Source organism: Macrotis lagotis, chromosome 4 (assembly GCF_037893015.1).
Source record: "Macrotis lagotis isolate mMagLag1 chromosome 4, bilby.v1.9.chrom.fasta, whole genome shotgun sequence".
In the NCBI taxonomy this organism is placed as follows: domain Eukaryota; kingdom Metazoa; phylum Chordata; class Mammalia; order Peramelemorphia; family Peramelidae; genus Macrotis; species Macrotis lagotis.
Genome location: NC_133661.1, coordinates 12743594 through 12765964, shown reverse-complemented (window position 1 = coordinate 12765964; position 22371 = coordinate 12743594). Strand labels below are relative to the sequence as shown.

General features: G+C 45.1%; 1 protein-coding gene across 11 annotated transcripts in view; it reads right to left on the bottom strand.

Annotated features, from left to right (window-relative positions):
- SGMS1 (sphingomyelin synthase 1) overlaps positions 1 to 22371 on the bottom strand; it is a 232173-nt gene that overhangs the window by 22201 nt on the left and 187601 nt on the right. For all 11 annotated transcript variants that reach the window (XM_074232263.1, XM_074232261.1, XM_074232262.1 and 8 more), the window contains 2 exons: positions 8781 to 9614; positions 1199 to 1316 (listed from right to left, as the gene is read on the bottom strand). In XM_074232263.1, the coding sequence (XP_074088364.1) occupies positions 1199 to 1316; positions 8781 to 9409 (747 nt within the window). In that variant the 5' untranslated portion in view covers positions 9410 to 9614. The remainder of the gene's footprint in view (positions 1 to 1198; positions 1317 to 8780; positions 9615 to 22371) is intronic.

Below are 22371 nucleotides of genomic sequence, written 5' to 3'. Positions count from 1 at the left end.
CTAGATTATATCACATCCTCTCCACCCAAATGCCTAACAGAAATTAGTCTGTTCTATTCTATATTGTAGCCTCATTTTAGAAATTTAAGGTTTTACTGATGAAAGGTGGTAGTCTAATTCTAAAATTCCCTTTCCCTTTTTTTAATCAGACATTTTCCACTACAATATTTTCCCCCATCTAAAGGTGATAAAATGTCAGCAGTCATCAAGCTGAAAGGTTTTTAAAAGTCACTGAGTTGAACCCCATTATTTTACTGAGGAGAAAATTAAGGTCCACAGAGATTTAGCCAAAGCCAAACAGGTACCAAATGGCAGAGGGAGGATTCAAATTCACATCTTGAGTCTCTAGACCTAGCAGTCTTTTCCATATACCAACCATCTGGATATTCACACTTCCTTAGGGGTAGAGATGATATCTTACTCCAGGAGCCAGCAAGGGAATATGTTTTCTACCTGCCCTTGTCTGGTTATGTGGGGAGTGGGGCAGGGGGTTGAGTAGGAGAAGGGAATAAGATTCTGCTCTGGTCTCACAGAATGTCACTGTCAAGAATAGCAGAAGAGGCAAAAAAGTGAAAACTCAAGCCTAAATCCAAGTTTGAGGAGCCAACGAAACGGGGAAAACGTCTAGATTTCTGTCAGAGGCACTAATGATATCTTAAAATCTTGACAAGAAACCCAAGAGTTACACCCACCTAGAGCACATCAATGTTCCTAAGAATTAGATTTTCTGAGGAGTGAAGCTGGAAGTGGCAAGACCTTTGCCTCTGAGAAGGGGGAAAGGGTGGGGGTATGGACTGGAGAGAAGGGGCGCACAGTCAGAGGCCATAGGGGCTCAGAGGGGCCTGGAGGAGGGGCCTTGACCCTTCCCTTGGGGATACCTCAGCTGAACACTGAATGATGGTGGAGAAACTGCTTGGGATTCTAAAGAGCCGCCCTCCCCCCAAGTCAGCAGACACCTGGGTCATTGGGGACGTGCCCAACACAAAGTACAAATCCCAGCAAGAATGGATGGTTACTTGGGGGTGGCTAGGTGGTGCAGTGGATAAAGCACCGGCCCTGGAGTCAGGAGTACCTGGGTTCAAATCCGGTCTCAGACACTTAATAATGACCCAGCTGTATGGCCTGGAGCAAGCCACTTAACCTCATTTGCCTTGCAAAAACCTAAAAAAACAAACAAACAAAAAGAATGGATGGTTACCTTCGGAGAACAGTTGAAATGCATGCTGGGTACTGGGAGGGTGGTTACATACATGGTGATACACCGGTACAGGTACAGCGTGCCAACTAAGAAGAAAAATCTTCGGCTAATGATGGACCTGGAGGAAAGGGAAAAATACATCTCACTCTGAGCAAACACATTCCACAGGTTTACAACATGAGTTTCCACTATCTTAAGTACCTGGCAGTTTAGGAGTCACGGTGCCCCCCCAGAGTCGAGTTCAGAATCTAGAAATTTCTCACAGCCTGGACCATGGTGACCCCACTTTGGATCAACAGCAGAGAGCAGGAAGACACTTCTGAGATGAGAAACCTGGGATAGATCTCCTGGAGCGCCACTCGTTGGCAGGGAGCTACAGTTCAGAATGACCCACCATTGGATAGCTACTCTTGTGTGTGATCATCATCAGAAGTGGGCCATCACCAAAAAACAAACCAAACTTGCTCCTCTTCTAAGCTTGTTCCATATGCTCCTTCCCACTATGGTATAGGCAACTTGCTCAATCTGGCAGCCCCTTCCAGCTTCTGTGCATCTGCGCAGGTTGTCTATGATGCCTAGACTCTACGTGACCTCTTGAAACCCTTAACTTCTGGGAAGGCAAACTCTGGTGCCCCTTCCTCTAGGAAGCCCTCCCTGGTCCCTCAAGCTATCATGCATGCTTTTATATGTACACCCCCCCCCCCCCGAGAATACAGCGCTCTAAAGTTTCTCATGTGATAATAATCCTGGGTGGGAGTTGCTAGTCTATAATCCCCATTTCACTAATAAATTAACCAAGGAATAGAGAGTTTAAGAAATTTGCCCTGGGTCACACAAACAGAAATAGGATTTGAATTCAAGTCTTGCTGACTCCAGTCTAACACTCTATCCCAGTGCCACCAAGATGACTTAAGAGCACATACCATTTTTCATCTTGACTCTGAATGATATGATATGTAAGGTTCCATGTTGGATCAATATTTGTTGCCATAAACTAAGTTCTCAATAATGACTAAAGATAAAAAAATAAGGACACTCCCTCACACAGACTCTACATTTGTCAGTGGACCCTTCTCAGTATGTAATCAGTCCTTATATCCAAGGCCCTCCCTGTATAGCCACCCTTTGCAAAACACTTCCCCCCTGCCCCTCCACCCACACATATTCATAGGCATCCTCAGTAATTTAGCCTTTACTCCCTTCAAATTAATCTGTGATCTGATTGAAGGGGATGTTTCCCTATCCCTCTGGGTAGCAGCCCATCCCCTGGAACTAGCATCCATGTCCTGCCATGAGTCAACCACAGCTGTTTTCATTGACATCACAAAGACAGGAGTTAGGGGCAGTGCACTCTGGGGTTCCTTCCCAGTTTGGCCCAGTTAACAAAGACTTATGTCTTGGTTTATTTTTCTAGAGCACTGGAATTCTTCAGGCAATTCCAATGGGATATGAGAAAAGTCGAAGATGGCTTCCTTGGTACAGGGTAAGGCAAGGTATTTAAAAAACAAGAGGAAGGTCTCCAAAGTGTTGGGCAGAATTTCAAAGAATGAATGAATGAAAAAGGCATTTATGTGATGATTAAATTATATGCTGAGCACAGACATGAACATTAGATAAAAATGCAAAAGCAGAAGACCAATCCTAAGCACAGTCCTGACACATAATGGGTATCCAATAAATGTTTATTGACTATGGAGGAATTATGGGAAATCCTGGATAAAAACTGTTTGAGCAACATGGCTATCTGTTCTTCTTGGTCCAAGAAGAAAGAACCAGGAGGTGGAAGGTGAAGGGTGTCGACTTGGGGTTGGATTCAGGAAAACAATTAAAATTACATCCATCCCAAACAGGATGAGGTAGCCTCAGGAGGGGTTGGCTTCTCCCTCGGGTCAGTATTCCAAAGTCAGATGGCCACTCCTGGGGATATAACACAGGGCATCTCTGGACCGGGCTGGATGACCTGTGAGCTCCCACTCCTCAGAGATTCTTAGATATGCCTCCTTCACAGGTTAGGTGAATTGTTAACCAACATTACCAAAAACTGCTCAAAAATAAGATGTGAAATGTGACAATGAACACAGCTTCCATGGACTGCACAGATCAAAAGCTCAAAAATAAAAGCCACAGACCTTGCAGGAACATTTGCACTGATTTACATCAAACTGAAGGAGAGGGAAAGGCTCTGACGGTCTTTTCATGGAGACCCTTAAAGGAGCCACCTGATGACCCTGATCCTCCTCCCACCTCATTAGCAATGCTGCCCCGGAAGCCTCGGAGCTTTCACCCACCCCAAGCCCTGCTTAAACAAGGGAGACATCAAGTACAAACCTTCTTCTAACCTGGGGAACTACAGGGCCTTACCATCTGCCCTGTTACTGTGCTCTCCAGACTTCAAGGCACTGCCAGCGACTGACCCTCTCGGGCATGGCCATACTTCCTAAAAATGCATGCATGGGACTAGCAGGCCTTTCCATCTGCCCTGCGACCAAACCCTCCTCTCTGGAGTCCCCTTCCTTAGAAGAGAAGCTTCTGGGGGGCTGGAATCCCCAAAGCTTAGCACAGTGCCCGTCACATCACATAGTGCTCATCATAAGCTGGGTGACCCTGGCAAGTTTGCCTCAGTTTCCTCATCCATAAATGAGCTGGAGAAGGTTTTCATTCATTCATTAACTCACTTTAGCTCAATAATAATAAGACAGGCACATGTTAGAAAAATAAATGTTAGAGAATCTAGTCCAGTCTATTAAAATGTAGGCAAACAAAATAATCACAAAAGCATCTATGTTGCATAGGTGCCAGTAGGCCCAAGACCAGGGGCCCAGATATTCTAGGCCAATTTCTCATGGGTCACCCTGTAACTAGGGACAAGAAAAATGAGATAATAGATCTAAAGCCCTTTGCAAATCAAATTATTATCACAAATGTTTTATTAGCAAATATGTATTAATTGAGGAAATTTGTTGCTATGAAAATCATTTTTATATAAAAAGGAAGGTATAAAGGATGTCAGTGAGTCAGGAAAACATATTGGAGTTTCCCAATGCCTTAAAGGCTTACCTGACTCTCTGGAAGGGGCCCTGATCTATGATCTTAAGTCATCACTGCCTGGCTCATCCCAGGGGAATTCACAGAAGAACAGGGAAGGAAAGCCTCATCCACAGTTTCCTAAGGATTATCAACAGGGAAGGAAGGGCAAGGTCCCCCTTTTCCTCCACAGACTTCCTCTGCTGTGTCAACCAACCAGAGTTACACCCACGTAGAGAACATCAATGCTCCTAAGAGTTAGATTGTCTGAGGAGTCAAGCTAGAAGGTCCTCCTTCTTTCCATTCCCTCTATCCTTGGCTCTGGACCAAGATTCTAGAAACTCTTCAGAGGCTGAACCCAAGATTCAGTTAAGGAAGAATACATCAACCAGTGAGCATTTATGAGATGTCTACTATATGTCAGGCAGTTAGAAAACCAGTCCCTACCTTCGAGGAAAGGACCATATTTGCCTTTAGAGATCAGAGGACCTCACACTGGAGGCTGGAAAGGAGTTCAAAAATTTTATCAATCACCACCATCCTCCCCAAATTCATTTTACAGATGAGGAAACTGAGACTCAATAGGCAAGATTCAAACACAGGTATATGACTCCTAGGTTGCAAGGTGGTGCCAGAATGCACAGAACTTTGGGCTTGGAATTGGGAAGATTCATCTTCACAAGTTCAAATCCAGCCTCAAATCCACACTCAATGACTAGGTGATCCTGGCAAGTTTGCCTCAGTTTCCTCATCTATAAATGGGCTAGAGAAGGAAATGGTGAACCATTCTAATACCTTTGCCAAGAAAACCTCAAATAGGGTCATGAAGAGACGGATATGAACGAAAGGCCTGAAACCCAATAATCTGACATCAAATCTCATCTTATTCCTTTACTAGACCATCTGGCTTCTCTAGTTTAACAGGGTCCTTAAAAATGTAGGTGCTTAAATCCCCCAATTTCCCATCTTCCCAATATCTACACAGTCCACGGCCTCTTCTTTCCACAATTTAAAGAACAGGTTCTGATCCATTTCCAGGCGAGCCTTTAGAACTCTACAATAACAGAATTTAGGGCTTTGAGATCCAGAGACATCACTTAGTCCAGTTCCCTTCATTTTACCTGTGAGGAAAACAAGACCTAGAAAATCCACAAGCTGTCCAATGCTACACAGTCATGAAGCCAATCTCGAACTCCAGACTCAGGGTTCTTCCCCCTATACCACACTCCCTCTCCAAGACATGGAAATCCTACTAACACCCCAAACTCAACAAATTAGGTTTAATAAATGTTTCTTGATTGAGACCAAAGCTGAAAGAGCCTTTAGACGTTTAGTTCAACTCTGTCATTTTACAGAGAAGGCAACTGAGGCCCAGGGAGATGACCCGGTACAATGACCCACACAATGAGTCATTCGGTCTAATAGTGAGATATGATTTGGGGCTTGGACCCAGGAAGATCCAAATTCTCAACACTTGCTCCAGATACTTACTAGCTGGGACAAATCTCAGCCTCAGTTTCCTCATCAATAAAACAGAGATAATGACAGCACCTACTTTCTAAGGTTGTAAAATACTAAATTCAAAGTATTTTGCAAATATCAGATTACTGTATAAATGTTAACTATTATTATCCAATGCTTGTTAATTAAGCTAATTTGCTGCTATGAAAATTATCACATTATAGAGAAGATATAGAGAACAGCTTGCTGATGAGCCGAGAAAGCCTCCTAGCCTCATTACTATGTTAGCTTCTCTGTCTCTTTTCTCAACCAGGGACTCGGATATATTTACAAAATAATCCCTTAGTGGGGAACTGTCTGCTCTGAGAGATCAAAGACTGATTGATGCCATGAACCAGACCCTCAGAAGAGCAGATCAACAGTCTGATGACCTGGACCATCCTTTCCTGTGTTCACAGAGGGCTCTGATGAGGGCCTCTGTGTTTGTTTATTGGTCAAATGGTGCAGTCTGCTCATAGAGGAGGCAGGTTAATGATACACCAGAAAACAAATGAAAAACCTAAAATCTAGCAGGTGGGATTTATTGAACTGTCTCCTCTTCAAAGACAGTACGGATGCTGCATTTGCCACCAGATTTAGTTAATAAGAAACCAAAGGGAAAGCTCAGAACCTGCCAGAGAATGACTCTGAATGAATTCTCAAGCCGACTGGCCATCCAATGTTTGTTAATCCAGTTTACAGATTCAATACGGGGTCAATTTCCAGACAGAACATTGCCATTGAGGCAAGTGGCAGCCCTCGAGGGCCAGAAAACATCTATCTCTCGTATTGAGTAGTTGTGTTACCCTGGGTAAGTCACTTAAGGTCTCAGGACACTCATACCTTCATTTGATCCCCAATGAAATGATTTTAATGATTAATTTAACGATTAACAATAAATTAATGATTCCCTTTCCTTAAACTGAGATGCTGTTTTCCTCCAAGTCTACAGACCACTGTTTGGGTCCCAGGTGTGGGTATGTGCATACGTTTCTGTGTGTTTAAATTTCTATATATAATATATATAAATGTTATTATCTATATAACTTTACATGGCAATGGAATTAAAATGCTAACTTATAATTAGAGGTTCCCTCCCCGGCTCACTCCCAACTTCTCTGTTGGGTTTTCTCTCCAATGCCAGTCTGATTATAACGTGACTTCCCCTTCTCCTCTCTCTTCTCTCTCCAGGCCTTTGTGCCAACCAGATCCCCCATGCCCCGACCCTAAGCCATCTCTGGTTCTCAAGACATGGTTCTATGACACTGTCAACTACCAAAAGACATCCAAGTGTCTACCAAGGACTAGTTACCATTCTAAAGACAGAGCTATAAAGTGAGAAGGCTGCTGCCTCACAGGACCTTTGGGGATCCTAACATGGAGCAGTCTGTGGGTTGAGCAGAGGAAGACAAAAATGTCAAGACCTTCTGGTTAGGCTGGTTATCAGCCGTCTATCACATGGCCCTAAGTGGAGTCGGTCTGGTTTCAGAAGACCTGCCGCAGACTCAGAGCTCCCCGAGGAGTCTTGGAAAGTTCAGGGGATCTCCAGGCCATTGTGTCTGGTTTTGAAAAAGATCCTCTCACTAAGTAAGACAGTGTGGCTCAATGGATGGAGCTCCAGACTCCAAGCAGAAAGAATCAAGTAGAAATCTTTCCTCAGACATGTCCTAGCTACCAGACCCGGAGGAAACAATTTAACCTCTCCGAGTCTCAGCTGCCCAATCTGTAAATGGGTATAATAATCAAAGGATCTACCTCATAGAACAGTACTTACACCTCAGAAATGTGATCATATATATGCTCTGTAAACTTTAAGCCAAAGAATCAATGGCCAGGGACATTAGATTCATTAAAATCACCAGAGGTCCCCGTTAAAAACCGGCAGTAATGGGGTTCAGTGGTTAGAGCACAAGCTCTGGAGTCAGGAGAATCTGAGTTCAAATCCAGCCTCAGACACTAAGTAATTACCTAGCTGTGTGGCCTTGGGCAAGTCACTTAGCCCCATCGCCTTGAGAAAACATTACAAAAAACCAGGCAGTGACTGATGGGGATTAGCTGCCTCCCTCTTAGAAGGCCACACACTGCCATGGACCAAAGTCTTCTGCGGGTTGGTCTGCATTCCAATTCCAAGGGTGGACAGATCAAAAGTAGCTGAGAATAAAGCCTTTGTCAGGACCCCACCCCTGCCCCAGACCCACATTCTCAAGGGTCAAAGTCTTCTGCAGGTTGGTCTGTATTCCAATTCCAAGGGTAGACTACAAGTAGCTGAGAATAGAGCCTGAGTCAGACCCCAGACCCACATGTGGGACCTCAGCTGCTCCAGATCCTCTGTGGGTGCATCCCCAAGCTGAAGCCATCATTTGTGGGGGCCTCTGTCTTCTTAGCTATGAATTGAGGGACTAGATTCTTTTCTAGTACACACTGGATCTAAAGCATTTGAAATTTTCAGGGTTTGTTAGTTTGAATTTACTTATTTAGAGCTGTAACTTTAGAACTGCTTTCTCATCTGTAAAATAGAAAAATCCCCATGTTTTTGTGAGGATCCAATGAGATAAAGCATATAAGTTGGGAGGCCTGGACAGATAATTTGAGATCCCCATTAGCTCTCAGTTTATGGTCTTTGCAAACCTTAAAAGTGCCAAGGAAATGGGATAACTAAATTGATTCCTTGCTCCATGTCTGCCTGGATCAATCCTCATCCACGCTTTCCTGGAGGGATCAACCCTTCAGCCCACTAGGTGTCTTGTCTGTTCTCCTGAAGCAAAATCCTGCTTCTATCTAACCTGACTTGTCTGAGTTTCCTGGTTAATCCCTTCAGTGACTGTGAAGGATAAGATCTCCCATCCTGCACTGAATATGAAGAGATTCGAACTCAAGTAAGAATAGTCCATGTTTTCTCCCATCCAGGTTTTTGCAACACTAACTTAGCTTTCCAGGGCATCACCCCTCCCCCCAAAAAATTAAATGTATTTATTTTTTAAGTGCGTTGTCACAATTATTACTGCATTCCAAACACTCCCCTCAAAACCCAAAGTGGCCATAGCCTTGATCCACTTACTTGTATTTTAGGAGCAGCCACTGAATAAACCAGAGACCTACAAGGATCAAACCGTTGATTTCACAAATAGAAAAGGCCCACTGCACCCGGTTAAAATGGTCAAAAAAGGTGTCCGGCAGGGGTGCTTGCGTCTCCTTGGGAGGCACTCGCTCATGGACGAAGGAGATCGTCACTGTAGTGAGCACAAAGCAGCAGAGGGCATACAGAAATGCCAGCAGAGTCTTGCCCCACTCCCGGGGGTATTGGGAGCGCTTAGGTTCGGGCATGGGGATTTTGACCATTTCCAAGCCTCCCTGGAAGCCATTGGGCACGCCGTTGTGTTTGGCCTTGCTGCTGAAGCTGCTGTTGGGTATCGGGCCATTGGCACTGATGCTCAGGTGCCCATTGGCATGCCCATTTTTGTGGGCCTCCAGGTGGTGCTCCATTTTCAGGGTCTCAATCATGTCCAATAACCGTTGCCCATTGTCGGAGGAGACTCGAGAGAGCGGGGGCTTGGTGAAATCCTCCTGGGTGAGGTTGATCAAGTCTTGGCCCGTGTAATGCCGCAAAGGCTCACAGTATTCGGGCATAGCATTCTCCATCAGCCAGTCTGTCACCGTTTGGGGTGACCAGCAGACGACTTCCTTCATTGTCCTAGCAGGCAGAGGGACCTCCGCTTGCTCTCTCCAGGTCAGCAGACCCCACTCCTTGGACGGAAGAGGCAGGCCCTGAGCAACTCCTCCATCCTGGGGGGCACCAGGAGAAACTCGTTTGGCAAGCCAGGCGGGAGGTCTTTACAACACCTCATGGAGTGGGCCGCACTCCCTCACCTCCTTGGCACACCGATTCTTCTTCCTGCAGAGGTGAGAAACAGGGTGGGTCACAAGGGGGAAATCTCCACATGTCTCAGCTCTCCCTGCCCCAACCTCCCCAAATGAAGCGGAAGAAAGAGGAAAAAGGGACCAAGTTCACGGCCTTGGACTAATACCTCCATCCTCTTTCATTCAACTCAATGTACATTTATGGAGCACCTACAGTGGGCAGATAGAATGCAAAGCACTAGTAGACAAGGGCAATGGCCAGGCATCTTTGCCTTCAGAGAATTACAGAATTTTAGAGGCAGAAAAGACCTGGGGAGCTAGAGCTGGGCAAAAACTTGGCTGCTTGTTAAATGGTCAGAATCAGTCCTTTGCACAGGGTCTGTGGAGCTTGATCAGTGATGTCCAATTCACTGAGATCTTGGAAAGGGGGGTGAGGGGCATGCTTAAAATCAGGCCTTGATTTACTGTTTTGTTGATTGTCCAGACTATAGCTAGGGATGGAGAAAACCCATGTTGAAGATTAAACTGAAAAGTATACCATTTACTGGTCCATACCCCCTACTCAATCAAGAATCCTGATGAGGACACACACTTCAGTCCAACCTTTTCCATTGGGAGAAGGGAGGGAGCCCCTCTCCCTCTGGAGGCCACCCATTTTATTTGGTGATATAGGTCACTTTTCCATTCTATGGAACCTAAATTTACCAACTTCCTACTCAGAACTATCATTATTCAATAATATTCTCAGGATCAAAGGATTTGAAACTGAATTAGAGGACCTTGGAGATCATTTAGTTCCATCCTGCTCATTTTAGAGATGAGGAAACTGAGGGCCAAGAAGGAAAGGAATTGCTTCCTTGGAGTTTGCTTTTCTTGCCAATTTCCACAAAAGCCTTCTTATTTCTTCTCTCTGGACCAAGGTCCTTCAGACCTTGAAGATAGCAAGGCATCTCCTCCTCCCCAAGTTTTCTCCCCACCCAGGTTCATTTCTGTAGGAAACTTTTCTCAAGCCCTCCAAACCCTACTTCCTTCCCTCTTTTGATTATTTCCATCCAGCCTGTAGGTCACTTGTCCCTACAAGCTCCCTGACTGACTCTGCCATCCGCTAACCCCCACAAAGTCTGGGAATAAAACTCTTTGCTATTCTAGTTGGCTGCCCCAGGGGTTGCCTCACTTGGAAAGTCCTTTCTAAAATATCACACTCAATTATAAAATATTTGGTAATGGGTGGCTAGGTGGTTCAGTGGATAGAGTACCGGGCCTTGGAGTCAGTAGTACCTGGGTTCAAATCCAGCCTCAGACACTTAATAATTATCTAGCCGTGTGGCCTTGGGCAAGCCACTTAACCCCATTGCCTAGCAAAAAAACCTTAAAAAAAAAAAAAAGAGCTAACACTCTAAAGGGCAAAGTCAACAAGCAAACAAATAAGGACCAAAAAAATAACATATAGCAAAAATTTAGAGAAGGCCATTTCAAGTGAACAAAAGGGTCTCAGATAGGCGGGTGGGGACAAAGCTGAAGATTCTAGGAGCAAACTCCAAGGAAGCCAGTCCCTTCCTTCTTAGGCCTCAGTTTCCTTATCTCTTACGAGGAGGATGGAATTAAATGATCTCCAAGGTCCACTTTTTCAGTTTCAAATCCTTTGATCCTGGGCATAAAAATGACAGTTTTGAGCAGGAAGGGAGGGGCCTTAGAGATCAGTCCCTTCCTCATACCCCCTGCCAATTGCAGAAATGAGGAAATCAAGGTCTAGCATTTAAATGCCCCTGGTCCCCAAGGGAGCTGTTCCAGGAAAGATAAGAAGAAGGTCCCCTGACTCCAAGGCTCTCTCCAATCAGCCCTCCATGGGCTGAATTGCACTTTTAAGGCAATGTAAGGAATTACTTCAAATAAAAAAAACAGACCAAACTAAAACAACAGCATGCTATCCCCTCAACCTCCAGCAAATAGCAATTAGACTAACAGCAGGAAAGGGCCCTTCCATGCTGCAGAGTTGGGTCATAATAGCCCCCAGCAATTCTGTACTGCCTAGCCACATGGTCATTAGGGAAACCTCAAAAGTGGCAGCCTCAGTCCAGGGAGCAAATTAAATCAACAAAGTTAGTCATCCAGAAATCTCGTTACTACAGAAATAAAGGTGCCAAGATTCATCCAAGATCCTTCCAATCAAAGAGGAAAACTGGTTCACCCTTAAAACTCAGGAGAACAGAAATTATAAAAATTCTCTGAAATGTAGGAATACCACCAAAATCCAGGCAATATAAGGGGTCTTCAAAGTCCCCACAACATAAAGTATTTTCCCTCTTTCCCTTCACCTGGTCCAAGTGCCCCTCCTTTTTATCAATCTGTGAACTGAGGACCAGAGTGTAAGGAGACCTTTTTGCCCAAGAACATAGAGCTAACAAGTGGACTTGAATGTGAGTCTCCCTAATGCCCCATCTAGCGACTCATCTATGATCAAAAGAAAACATTGAGAACCTTTGACCAACCAGACCAAGAGAGAGCTAGGAACAAGTTGTTTTTGCAAGTTTCCCAAAAGGAAGAAAATACAGATGTTCATGAACGTCAGCTTTAGGAAGAGTTTGATTCTCTAAGTAACTGATAACAGACTGACTCTGGAAGAGCAGTGTGAGGTCAGTCACGGGACAGTTAGTGGTCTGAGGAACTCCCTGTATGAAAAATGCCATCCATTGATGCCCTTGCCATCCCCTCTGAAAAGGATGGCCTTAGTTAAAGAACTCGCTGAGAGGTTGAGAGAATTGTCCAGGGTCAAACCTCACTAAGTACCAGACTCAGGACTTGAGACCAGGCTTCTTTTCTCCAAGCTTCACAGTTTTGCCTGTGAAGTAGAAATAATCATCACATAATAGTGTCATAATGTCTGTAAAGCATTTCCCAAGAATAGTATGGGTGAAGGAGGAAGTGAAACATGGGTAGGCAGGAAGAGTTCTTATTTCACTGGTGTGGAAACTTGTTGGGACATTTTTCAGCTTAGCCTGGCACACTGAGGTCTATTCTGGCCAGTCTGGGTCAAAGATAAGACTTCTCTGAGGATAACCCTCTACCCACCAGAGCACACTGCCTCTAATTACAGACAAGAAAACTATGGCTGAGAGGGCTAAGGGACCTGCCCAGAAACAAAGCCAGGGCTTCCTATGGCAAGCTTGGTATTCTTCACCTTGCTCCATTGCTATCGTCACTGATAATTATCACTTCTACCAATTAGCTGTTTCCACTTCAATCAGATAACAAAAAGTAGCATTCATTCCCCTCATGGGAGCATAAAAAGCCCAAAATGTGACCCCATCTAAATCAAAATACTTGTGCGGTCGTTTTTTATGCAAAAACTTAGAAACAAGTTGCCAGGGATGAAGTCAGCCTCCTCCCAAATGAGGCAGAGAGATTGTTTCTCTTCATTAAGGAGAATGTATGTAATGGAACAAATGGTGCATGTGACAAATGAAGAGAAGGAACAAAGCGAATGTATGTATTTAGTGGTCTGTCATGAAATAACCCCTTTCAGATCCACCAATAGGACAGAAATGGGGAATGATTGATGTGGGAGGGGATGGGGGGAAACTGGAACACTGATGCACTGTTGGTGGAGTTGTGAACAGATCCAACCATTCTGGAGAGCAATCTGGAACTTTGCCCAAAGGCATAAACAAAAAATAGATAAATAAACTATGATGATGACCTCTGATCCAGCAATACCCCTACTAGATCTCTATTCCAAAGAGATTATAAAAGGGAAAGGGACCCACATGTACAAAAATATTCAGAGCAGCTCTTTTTGTGGTGGCAAAGAATTGAAAATTGAGGGGATGCCTATCCATTGGGGAACAGTTGAACAAATTATGGTAGATTAATGTAATGAAACATTATTTTTCTATTAGAAAAGATGAGGGGTGTCTAGGTGGTGCAGTGGATAAAGCACCGACCCTGGAGTCAGGAGCACTTGGGTTCAAATCCAGTCTCAGACACTTAATAATTGCCTAGCTGTGTGGCCTTGGGCAAGCCACTTAACCCTGTTTGCAAAAAAAAAAAGGAAAAAAAAAAAGATGAGCAGGTAGGCTTCAGAACAATCTGAAAAGACTTATATGAACTGATGCTGAGTGAAGTGAGCAGAACCAGAAAAACAACATTCACTTTAATAGCAGCATTGTGTGGTGATCGACTATAATAGACTTAGCTCTTTTCAGCCGGCAGAGATCCAAGACGCTTCTAAAAGGCTGATGATAGAAAATGCTATCCACTTCCAGGGCAAAAACCATGGAGTCTGAATGCAGATCAAAGCATATTATTTTCACTTTTAAACTTTGTTTCTTATTTTTTCTTTCTTATAGTTTTTCCCTTTTGTTCTAACTCTTCTTTCACAGAATGACTCATATGGAAATATATGTAACATGATCATACATGTATAACATATCAGATTACTTGTTATCTTAGGGTGGAAGGAAGGAAGGGTAAGAGGGAGGAAACTTTACAAAAGAAAATGTTGTAATTATCTTTATATATAATTAGAAAAATAAACTTAATTATTAAAAAATGAATTAAGTTAAAGAATCAGGAAGGAAAAAAAGCAGAACAAAACAATAAAACCACAATGACCACAACCATGGAAATAAGAAGAAGCCAAAACAACAAAACAAAAGTAATTGAATGCCATGAAATCAGAATGACATCAGCTGAAAAAGAGGAGATAGGAAGGTACCTCCTTGCTTTCTGCTACATTTTACAGGAGTTACTTCGTTTTGTTCAACTAGATTTTTCTTTCTTTTTAAAATTTTTTCTTTGTTCCTAGGGAATGGCATTGGAAGTGTCATGGCATAGATTATGTGAAAACTAAACCTAACAATGTGATTTTTTAAAAATGTACAAAAAAAGAGGAGAAAGTTCCTAAGGCTGATTCTGATAGCTATAGTTGAAGAAGAAACGGTGAAGAAGACTATAGAAGGATGGATATTTTCTAAGGAAGAAAGGGAAGTGAAGGGTCCATATGCTGCTAATAAACCATAGAGTAACCAGACACAAGCTTGAAATCCCAGAAAAGAAAAACTGAGCCAAGAGCAGCTGCTAAATCAGTGGATGGTCATAGGGAAAAGGGAAATCTTGACCTCAGCCCACAAGCTTCTTTCCCTGACCAATGCTCTTTATAACCCCAAGGAGCCCAGGTTGGCCCAAGGATAGCCCCATTTCTGCCAGGCTGCCACCATGGGTGAAGGAAAGTCATGGGAGATCTTTGACGACAATTATCATGCCTAAGAAAGACATCAAGTAGCTGGTTGCATATGGGAGGGTTCTACCTCAGTGGACCAGGACCTGATTTTAGAGAACATATTTCTGTGATGGGGATAGAAACTGCCTCCAACCATTAAGGCCAAACTCTGGCCCATCCATCTGGAGGGAGTTTCTTCTAGAAGATCTCTCTACCACATAGATCAAACAAGCTCCGGAAGCAGCAGATGATTCCCCCTTACAAAGCCATCAGATATTAGCAACCCCTTCTGAACTTCCGAGCATAACCTCTCATCCCAGTTTCATAACTAATGGTGGGCAGAATGGCAGTCCAGGCTATCCACAGAAAAGGGAATGGGTTCGAATCCAGATACTGTCACTTCCTAGCTGTTTGGCTTTGGACAAATGACTTTGCCTCTCTGGCCTATATCTAGGATCCTTGTTGACTGCTGATCTCTTCTCTTTTTGACCTTCCTTTCTAGGCCACGAGGGCTTCCATGGCAGACTGCCCCAAATGCAAACTGCCCTCAGTCCATTGGGAAGCCTGACCAACCAGATTGACCCTTGTTGCCAGGGGGAGCTGAAGAGTCAGGTGTGGAGGAGCCTGGTTTGGTCTAGTTGAACCTGGGCCTCTAGAATTTCCTTTTCATTGGGGGAAATGCCAAATCACTTCAGAAAGGGTTCCAAACCTCTGATGGTTGTATGGTCACAGTATGCTGGATGACCTAATTTCATCAAGTTTTAGGAGAATGTCTTTGGAGGCTTCCTTCAGATGGGAATCATGTAACTCCAAGTTGGAAGAGACCTCAGTGCCCATCCAGCCAAACCCCCACTTAATAAAATACCCACACAAATAACTCACAGCCGGGGTCCTCCAAAAGTGCCCAGTCACCTCCTGGGGCACCTGGGGGTATTTATGAGGACAGCTCTAAGGGATAGCAGAAGGCAGGGGATTTTTAAAATTAATATTCAGATGCTATCCTCCTATACTTTCCCCAAGTCAATATCCCCAGTTCTTCCAACAATTGACAAGGGGCCCATTGCCATTGGGGTTTTCCTCTCCAGGAAGTGTTTCTATTTAGCATTGTCTTTCCAAATCGGCGTCACTCACTCATAACTGAACCCAATACTCCAGATGTAGTCTGATTCTAATAGCCTTTGCTTATCCCTGGAAGTCCTGCTACTTCCACTGCTAAATCACACTGATCTTGTAGTCCACCGAAACCCCCAGATCTCTTACAGTTAATCTAACCACGCACCACCCCCACTGCTCTCCTTTTGTAAAAATGTGGAGGTTTTTTTAAAGCCTGCATCTGGTGTCACATTGAGTTTGACCTCATGAAATCTGGCCCAGCGCTCTCACCTGGCAAGATCCTTTTGGATCCTGACCCTGCTGTCCTCCGTGCTGGCTGTTCCCTCAGTGTGGGGTCATCTGTATGCCCGCTGAACACACCTTCAATGACTTTATCTGGGTCATTGATGGAAAGGTTAGTCATCCTAGGAACGGGCCCTGACAAGTCTGTGAGTCTCTGGAGGTTAATCATCCGCTAACATTTTCTAAGCTGTACACTAGGGCAGGGCCCTAGGGATTTGGGCTTATGGCATCATCTGAGAAAGTAGCTCCTGATGTGGAAAGTCCATCTAGGGATACAAATAGCAACTCATCTTTAATCTGCAGTCCTAAGAGAGGGACCTGGTGCCTCTCGGGCACCTAAGGGATTAAGCGACTTGCCAAGGGTCTTGAAGCCAGCGTGTGTCAGTCAGGACTAGATGGAGGGTTGCCTCCAGGCAACTGTCTAGGCCCAACAACCACTGCCTTTCTGCTGAGCAGAGTTACATAAATAAGGACAAGATAATGAGGGGAAAGAGCAAGAACTGCCCGCTCTGGAGGGTCATGGAAGGTTTCTGGAGGAGGAGGACTCTAGGCAGATTATGGAAGGAACCCGAGATGGATGCACACCAGAAGGATCCCAATCTCCAGCTCCCCATAGACTTGAAGCAATCTCCTAACAAGCAGCCTGCCTTCCATATCCCTGTGGTTCAGTAGAAAGAAGACTGAATGCAGGAGGGGTCCAAAGCTCAAATCCTGATCTGCCACTGACCAGAGGCAGCAAATCTATCAGAAGAAGACAGATTACTCCTGAGATGGAAAGACCCAAGCTCAAGTCCAACCCATGATACACACAGGCTTTATCTTCCTGGGCAAAACAAGCAACCTCTCCAAGACTCAGTTTCCTAATCTGTAAAATGGGGATGAGTAACAGTACCCAGCCCACAGGGGGGCCATGAGCTTCTGCGCTTGGCTGGCAGCCACAGACATTTTGGGGAAGATCCCTCACCCAGCCAGGCCACCTGCCCTGAGAAAGGCAAGCATCTGGAGAGGGGAGTGTGGAAGGCAGAGGCAACTCACAGGTGCGGTGGCTCAAGCCAGGGGAGAAGAGGCACAGATTGACCACAAGCAACCTCTCAGTTTTGCCTTCAGAGGGGTCTTGAAGAGGAGAGGAAACGCACAGGTGGACACTGAACTGGACACATGGGGCAAGCGATGAGAGCTGTGGTATTTGAAGAAAGTCAGAAGCAAGACTCCCTCCAAGTGGACCAAGAGTTAGCCGCCTGCTGCTGCCATTCAAGGAAGGAGGCCCATAGCTGGGAAAGTCCTGATTTTATCCGTCTGAGTACACTTGCCCCAGAAGCCAGGGGGCAAGCAAGGGTTAGAACAATATTTTTCTATCCAACCATTTTCAAACAAAACCACTCTCATCCTCCTTGGCCTAACACAATGCTAAATCAAATTTCTGTGGGATGCACCCAGAAAATAAAGGCCCAGTTCCCTCTGCAGATACTTCAGAGTTGAGTTATCCCAGATGAGTCTCAATTTCCCCTTCTGTAAAATGGAGATACCAGTATCTGAATTATCTACCTGAAAAAGTGATTGCGAGGCTGAGGTACCGCAAAGCTTTTACAAACTGTGAAGCATCATAAAAATGCTGCTGTTGGATTATGTTATTGAACCTGTGTCTGCTTTCGTGAATATTAGAAGGATCAAGAATAAGTAGTCAGTGCAGCTAGGTGGCGCAGTGGATAGAGCACCGGCCCTGGAATCAGGAGGATCCGAGTTCAAATCTGACCTCAGACACTTAATAATTACCTAGCTGTGTGGCCTTGGGCAAGTCACTTAACCTTGCACAAAAACCACAACTAAGGTCTTAAAGCCAGTTGGTGAAGAGTCTGGGCTTCTGACTCCACCAGTTTCCCAGTTCCAAGATCAGAATCATGTTGATCTCAACATATTAACCAATAAAAAGACTTCCCAGAATCCTTTTCTAACTCTGCCTTTACTACTACTTCCAACAGAAACTCAGGGATGCAGTGGATATAGCACTGGGCTTGGAGTCAGGAAGATCCGAGTTCAAATTTGACCTTAGACACTTGTTAGATGTGTGACCCTGAGGCAAGTTTGCCTCAGTTTCTTCAGATGTAAAAAGATGATGGAGAATTAGATGGCAAATCACTTTTTTGCCAAGAAACCCCAAAAGGGGTCAGCAAGGATAAGACATGACTGAAAATGGCTAAACAACAAATACTTATTCCCTTCCCCCAAAGACAAGGCTGCCATGTTTCTCCATCTGGACACCCTCCTCCATCTGCCAATATTCACCAAGAGGTAGGAAGGACACATGAGTATGGGGCCTGTTCCTATCACCTGCCAAGTCCTTGCTAGGAGATCATTTCTAGCTAACATGTATTCTGGGTATTTGATGGTAAAGACTGAGAAGCTGGTTCCAAAGACAAGGAAGAGTCCGGAGACCCACCCAATAGGTAAGTGGGTGGGAAGGTAGGATGGAAAGGGAGCTGGATTGGGAGTCTAAGGGTACTCCAAGAGCAGGGACAACGACAGGGTCTCCACCTTGTCCCATCCCAGGGACCCACCAAAAAGCTCTGCAGACAGCAGGTGCTTACTAAGTGCTTGCTATTTGATTTCAAGGAGTTCCACAGGCAGCCTTCCCCAGGTTCTGGAGGGTAAGGATTTCCTTTAATATCTGGGAGTTTCCTCTCTTTCTTTTGTTCTATTAGGAGAATTACTCAACAGAACCAGACCAGATGTTATAGCCGGACGATTTTTTTTTTTTTACTATCTTCCATATGGATTTCGTGCAGAGAAAGCCAAAATTATACTCACCCTTGAAATGAAAAGTGCCCCCAGCCAAGCGCTGATTGACTTCTCTTTATAAAGGACATGAAAACTGTTTACCCAAGTTATGTTCGGATTCTTCCTGCAGAGGACCAAGGAGTCCATATGACCAAGCCTCATGGATTGGGGGGGGGGGGTGCAGAATCCCTGGCAGATCTCAAGGGATCCCCAGGGAGGGGGGCTCCTGCTGTGGAATAGCCACTGGAGCTGTTGGCAGAACAGTAATATGATCCTTTGCCTTCCCACCTCCAACCAATTGTTGGGAGCTAAAGGCAGGGGGAGTTAAAAGACAGAGACTGCCTGGCCCCCAAAGAGGCTGGACCACAGCACCTCAGAGGCCATTTGTTACCTAGATGGAACTTATCTGAGGCAAGATTCAAACCCAGGTCTCACTAACTCCAGTCTGTTGTCCATGATGCCCTCAGGAAAATGAACAAGTCCACTGGAGGCAGACATAGAGGAAGGTGATAGCAAATAACAGGGAGGGCAGGCAGGCTTCGCAGAGCTGCAGTGGGTCCAAAGATCAGCTCCTGTAGCCAAGCTGGCAAGACCAGTCTTCTACGGGCAAATGACTAGACTGGCACTGGGGCCAGTTGCTGCCCTTAGAGGTGCCAGAAAGGTCGGCGATTGGGATTCCTAGAGGAGGGGGGCTTTAGAGGTGAAGCAGGGATGAAGGATGTTTTGCGTTTTGGGTTTTTTCAAAGCACTTCTCTGTGCAGCCCATTCCCTAAACATCTGTCTGAATAATGACACTCAATGGAGGGAGAAGGCTCATGACTTACTGTGATCACATCAGGTAAGGTCCTTCATTTGCCCCAGCCTCAGTTTACTCCCCTGTAAAATTAGGGAGACTGACTGTAGTCTCAGGTCTGTTCTAACTGGAAATCCCCATTAGGGACTCTGGGCTCAGACAGCTTTATCTTTATCTTTGTTGTTATCGTTCAGTTCTTTCTACCATACCCAACTTTTCATGACCCCATTTGGGGTTCTCTTGGCAAAGATGCTGGCTGGAGAGATTTGCCATTTCCTTCTCGAACTCATTTTATAGATGAGGAAATTGAGGCAAACAGGGTGAAGTGACTTGACCCAGGGTCACATGGCTAGTAAGTGTCTGAGACTGGATTTGAACTCAGGAGTCTTCTTGACTCCAGGCCCCATGCTCTACCCACTGCACACCGAGCAGCCTCAAACACCGGCTATATGAATCTGAGCAAGTCATTTAACCTCTGTCTTCCTCAGTTTCCTCATCTGTAAAATGGGGTTGTGACGAGGTCAAATGAGTTAATTGTTAAACCCTTACCATCACACCAGTGCTTTATAAAGTTGGTTATTATTTTTATTATTACTGTTCTTATTATTACCTACTGAACAAGGGGGTTGGGCAAGTTGGCCCCCAAGGTACAGACAGTAACGTTAGCACAGGGATTCGAATTCAGGTCCTGACTCCAAATCCAGCTCCCTTTCCATAACACACCACTCTGACCTTAAATGAAATGTCCTTTCTGATTCAAAAGAATTTCAATAGTGTCCATGAATGACCAGGAAACTCATTAGCATGTGACCTCATCGGACCCTACACTAAAGCAGCTGATTATTTTTCTTTTCTTGTGAGAGAACGGAGGCCTGCAAAAAAAAATATGGGTTGTACTTATCTTTATTATGCTGTTCTCAAAGCTAATGAGCGAGTGGTACATGATGAGATTTTGTCCTAGAGAAGAAGGTAAGATACAGAGGGAAAGAATCGGGACTAGAGAGTCAGGAGAAGGAGGGACCCAAGGGAGACGAGATGGGGGCCAACTATCTGCAGGACCACTGTGTGGAAGACAGTGAGGTTCTGTTCCTCTGACCTCATCCATCTCCTTCATCTTAAAGACAAGGAAACGAGGACCAGAGATGTGGGGATATGTCTGCGATCCAAGGTAGTCTGGATTTTTAAGCCAGGACAACTCATTCCAAATCAACAAAGGTTGCTACATGGCCCAATCCAAGAGGAGGAGACAGGCAGAGAGAGAGAGAGAGAGAGAGAGAGAGAGAGAGAGAGAGAGAGAGAGAGAGAGAGAGAGAGACAGAGAGACAGAGAGACAGAGAGACAGAGAGACAGAGAGACAGAGAGACAGAGAGAATGTGTGTTTTAATTTGATCAGGAAGGGAATAATTACTGAACCCTATGCTAGGGGGCTGGGGGGAGATAGGAGAGGGTTTATGGCCCTCCCAGAGAGGACCTTACAGTCTGGTAAGGAGATAAGACCAACAAATGACAAGACAATGGGCAATCTAGGAGCAAAGAGCCCTCAGGTGGGCCGCCACCATAACGGTAACTGCCGTGAGCAGTGACCAGTATCCTTAGCATGGGCACCTGAGCCTTCTGGAGTCCTGGGACTGATTTGGGGGAGGGGAGGCACAAGGGACTGAGAAGAAGAGGAAAATAAAATCTGGCTTTATCAGAATCCAAGAATTCCTAAGTGAGAACAAGGAGGCAACTGAGAAACACAGCCAAGGAAAATCACTCACTGTCCTTTGATTAATCTTAATAGTGAAAAAAACCCAACTTCCCCACCAGGACATTTCTCCTACATTTTATTTCTGAAAAGAAGGCAAACTGGAAAGCCCCCCAGATGAGGGAAAGTTAGGCAAGCCAAGCCAAGAGCACAGTTTGTCAGCACTTATCTGGCCGGCCACTGGTCTCTGCCCTCTTACCTTTGGCCCCTCTCCTCCTGGCTGCCTTTGAGTCCTGGTTCTTATTCAGGATGGGAGGGGGGGAAACAGTCATGGGGACAGGTAAAGAGAGGAAATAAGTGACAAGAGCCCCCGGGACCCTGACTAAGCCCTGAGCACCCATCCCCAAGAGGCCATCAGTGGCTTCCACTTCCTGGCCTCCTGGCCTCCACTTCCTCATTGATGAGAAGGAAAACAACAGGTTGGTAATCATTTTTTACAAATCTGGCCAAGTCCAGGCCAGTAACTCTGCTATAGAGAACTACTGGGAACAATGAGAGTTCAAAAGGCACCTGAGGGGACATCCAGGACAATGCTCTCATTTTACAGACAAGGAAACTGAGGACCAGGAGGGAAGAGACTTGTCCAAGGTCACACAGCTATTACATATCAACAACAGTTTTTGCTAAATGTAACCACGTTGGGGCAGCTAGACGATGTATAAATTACCAGGCCTGGAATCACGAAGATTCATCTTCCTGACTTCCAATCCGGCCTCAGACACCTAGAGGTTGTGTGATCCTGGGCAAGTCACATTACCTTGTTTGCCTCAGTTTCCTCAAATGTGCTGGAGAAGGAAATGGCCAAATCACTGCAGGATCTTTGCCAATGGGGTCACAGGGAATTGGCCACAAGAAAAACGACT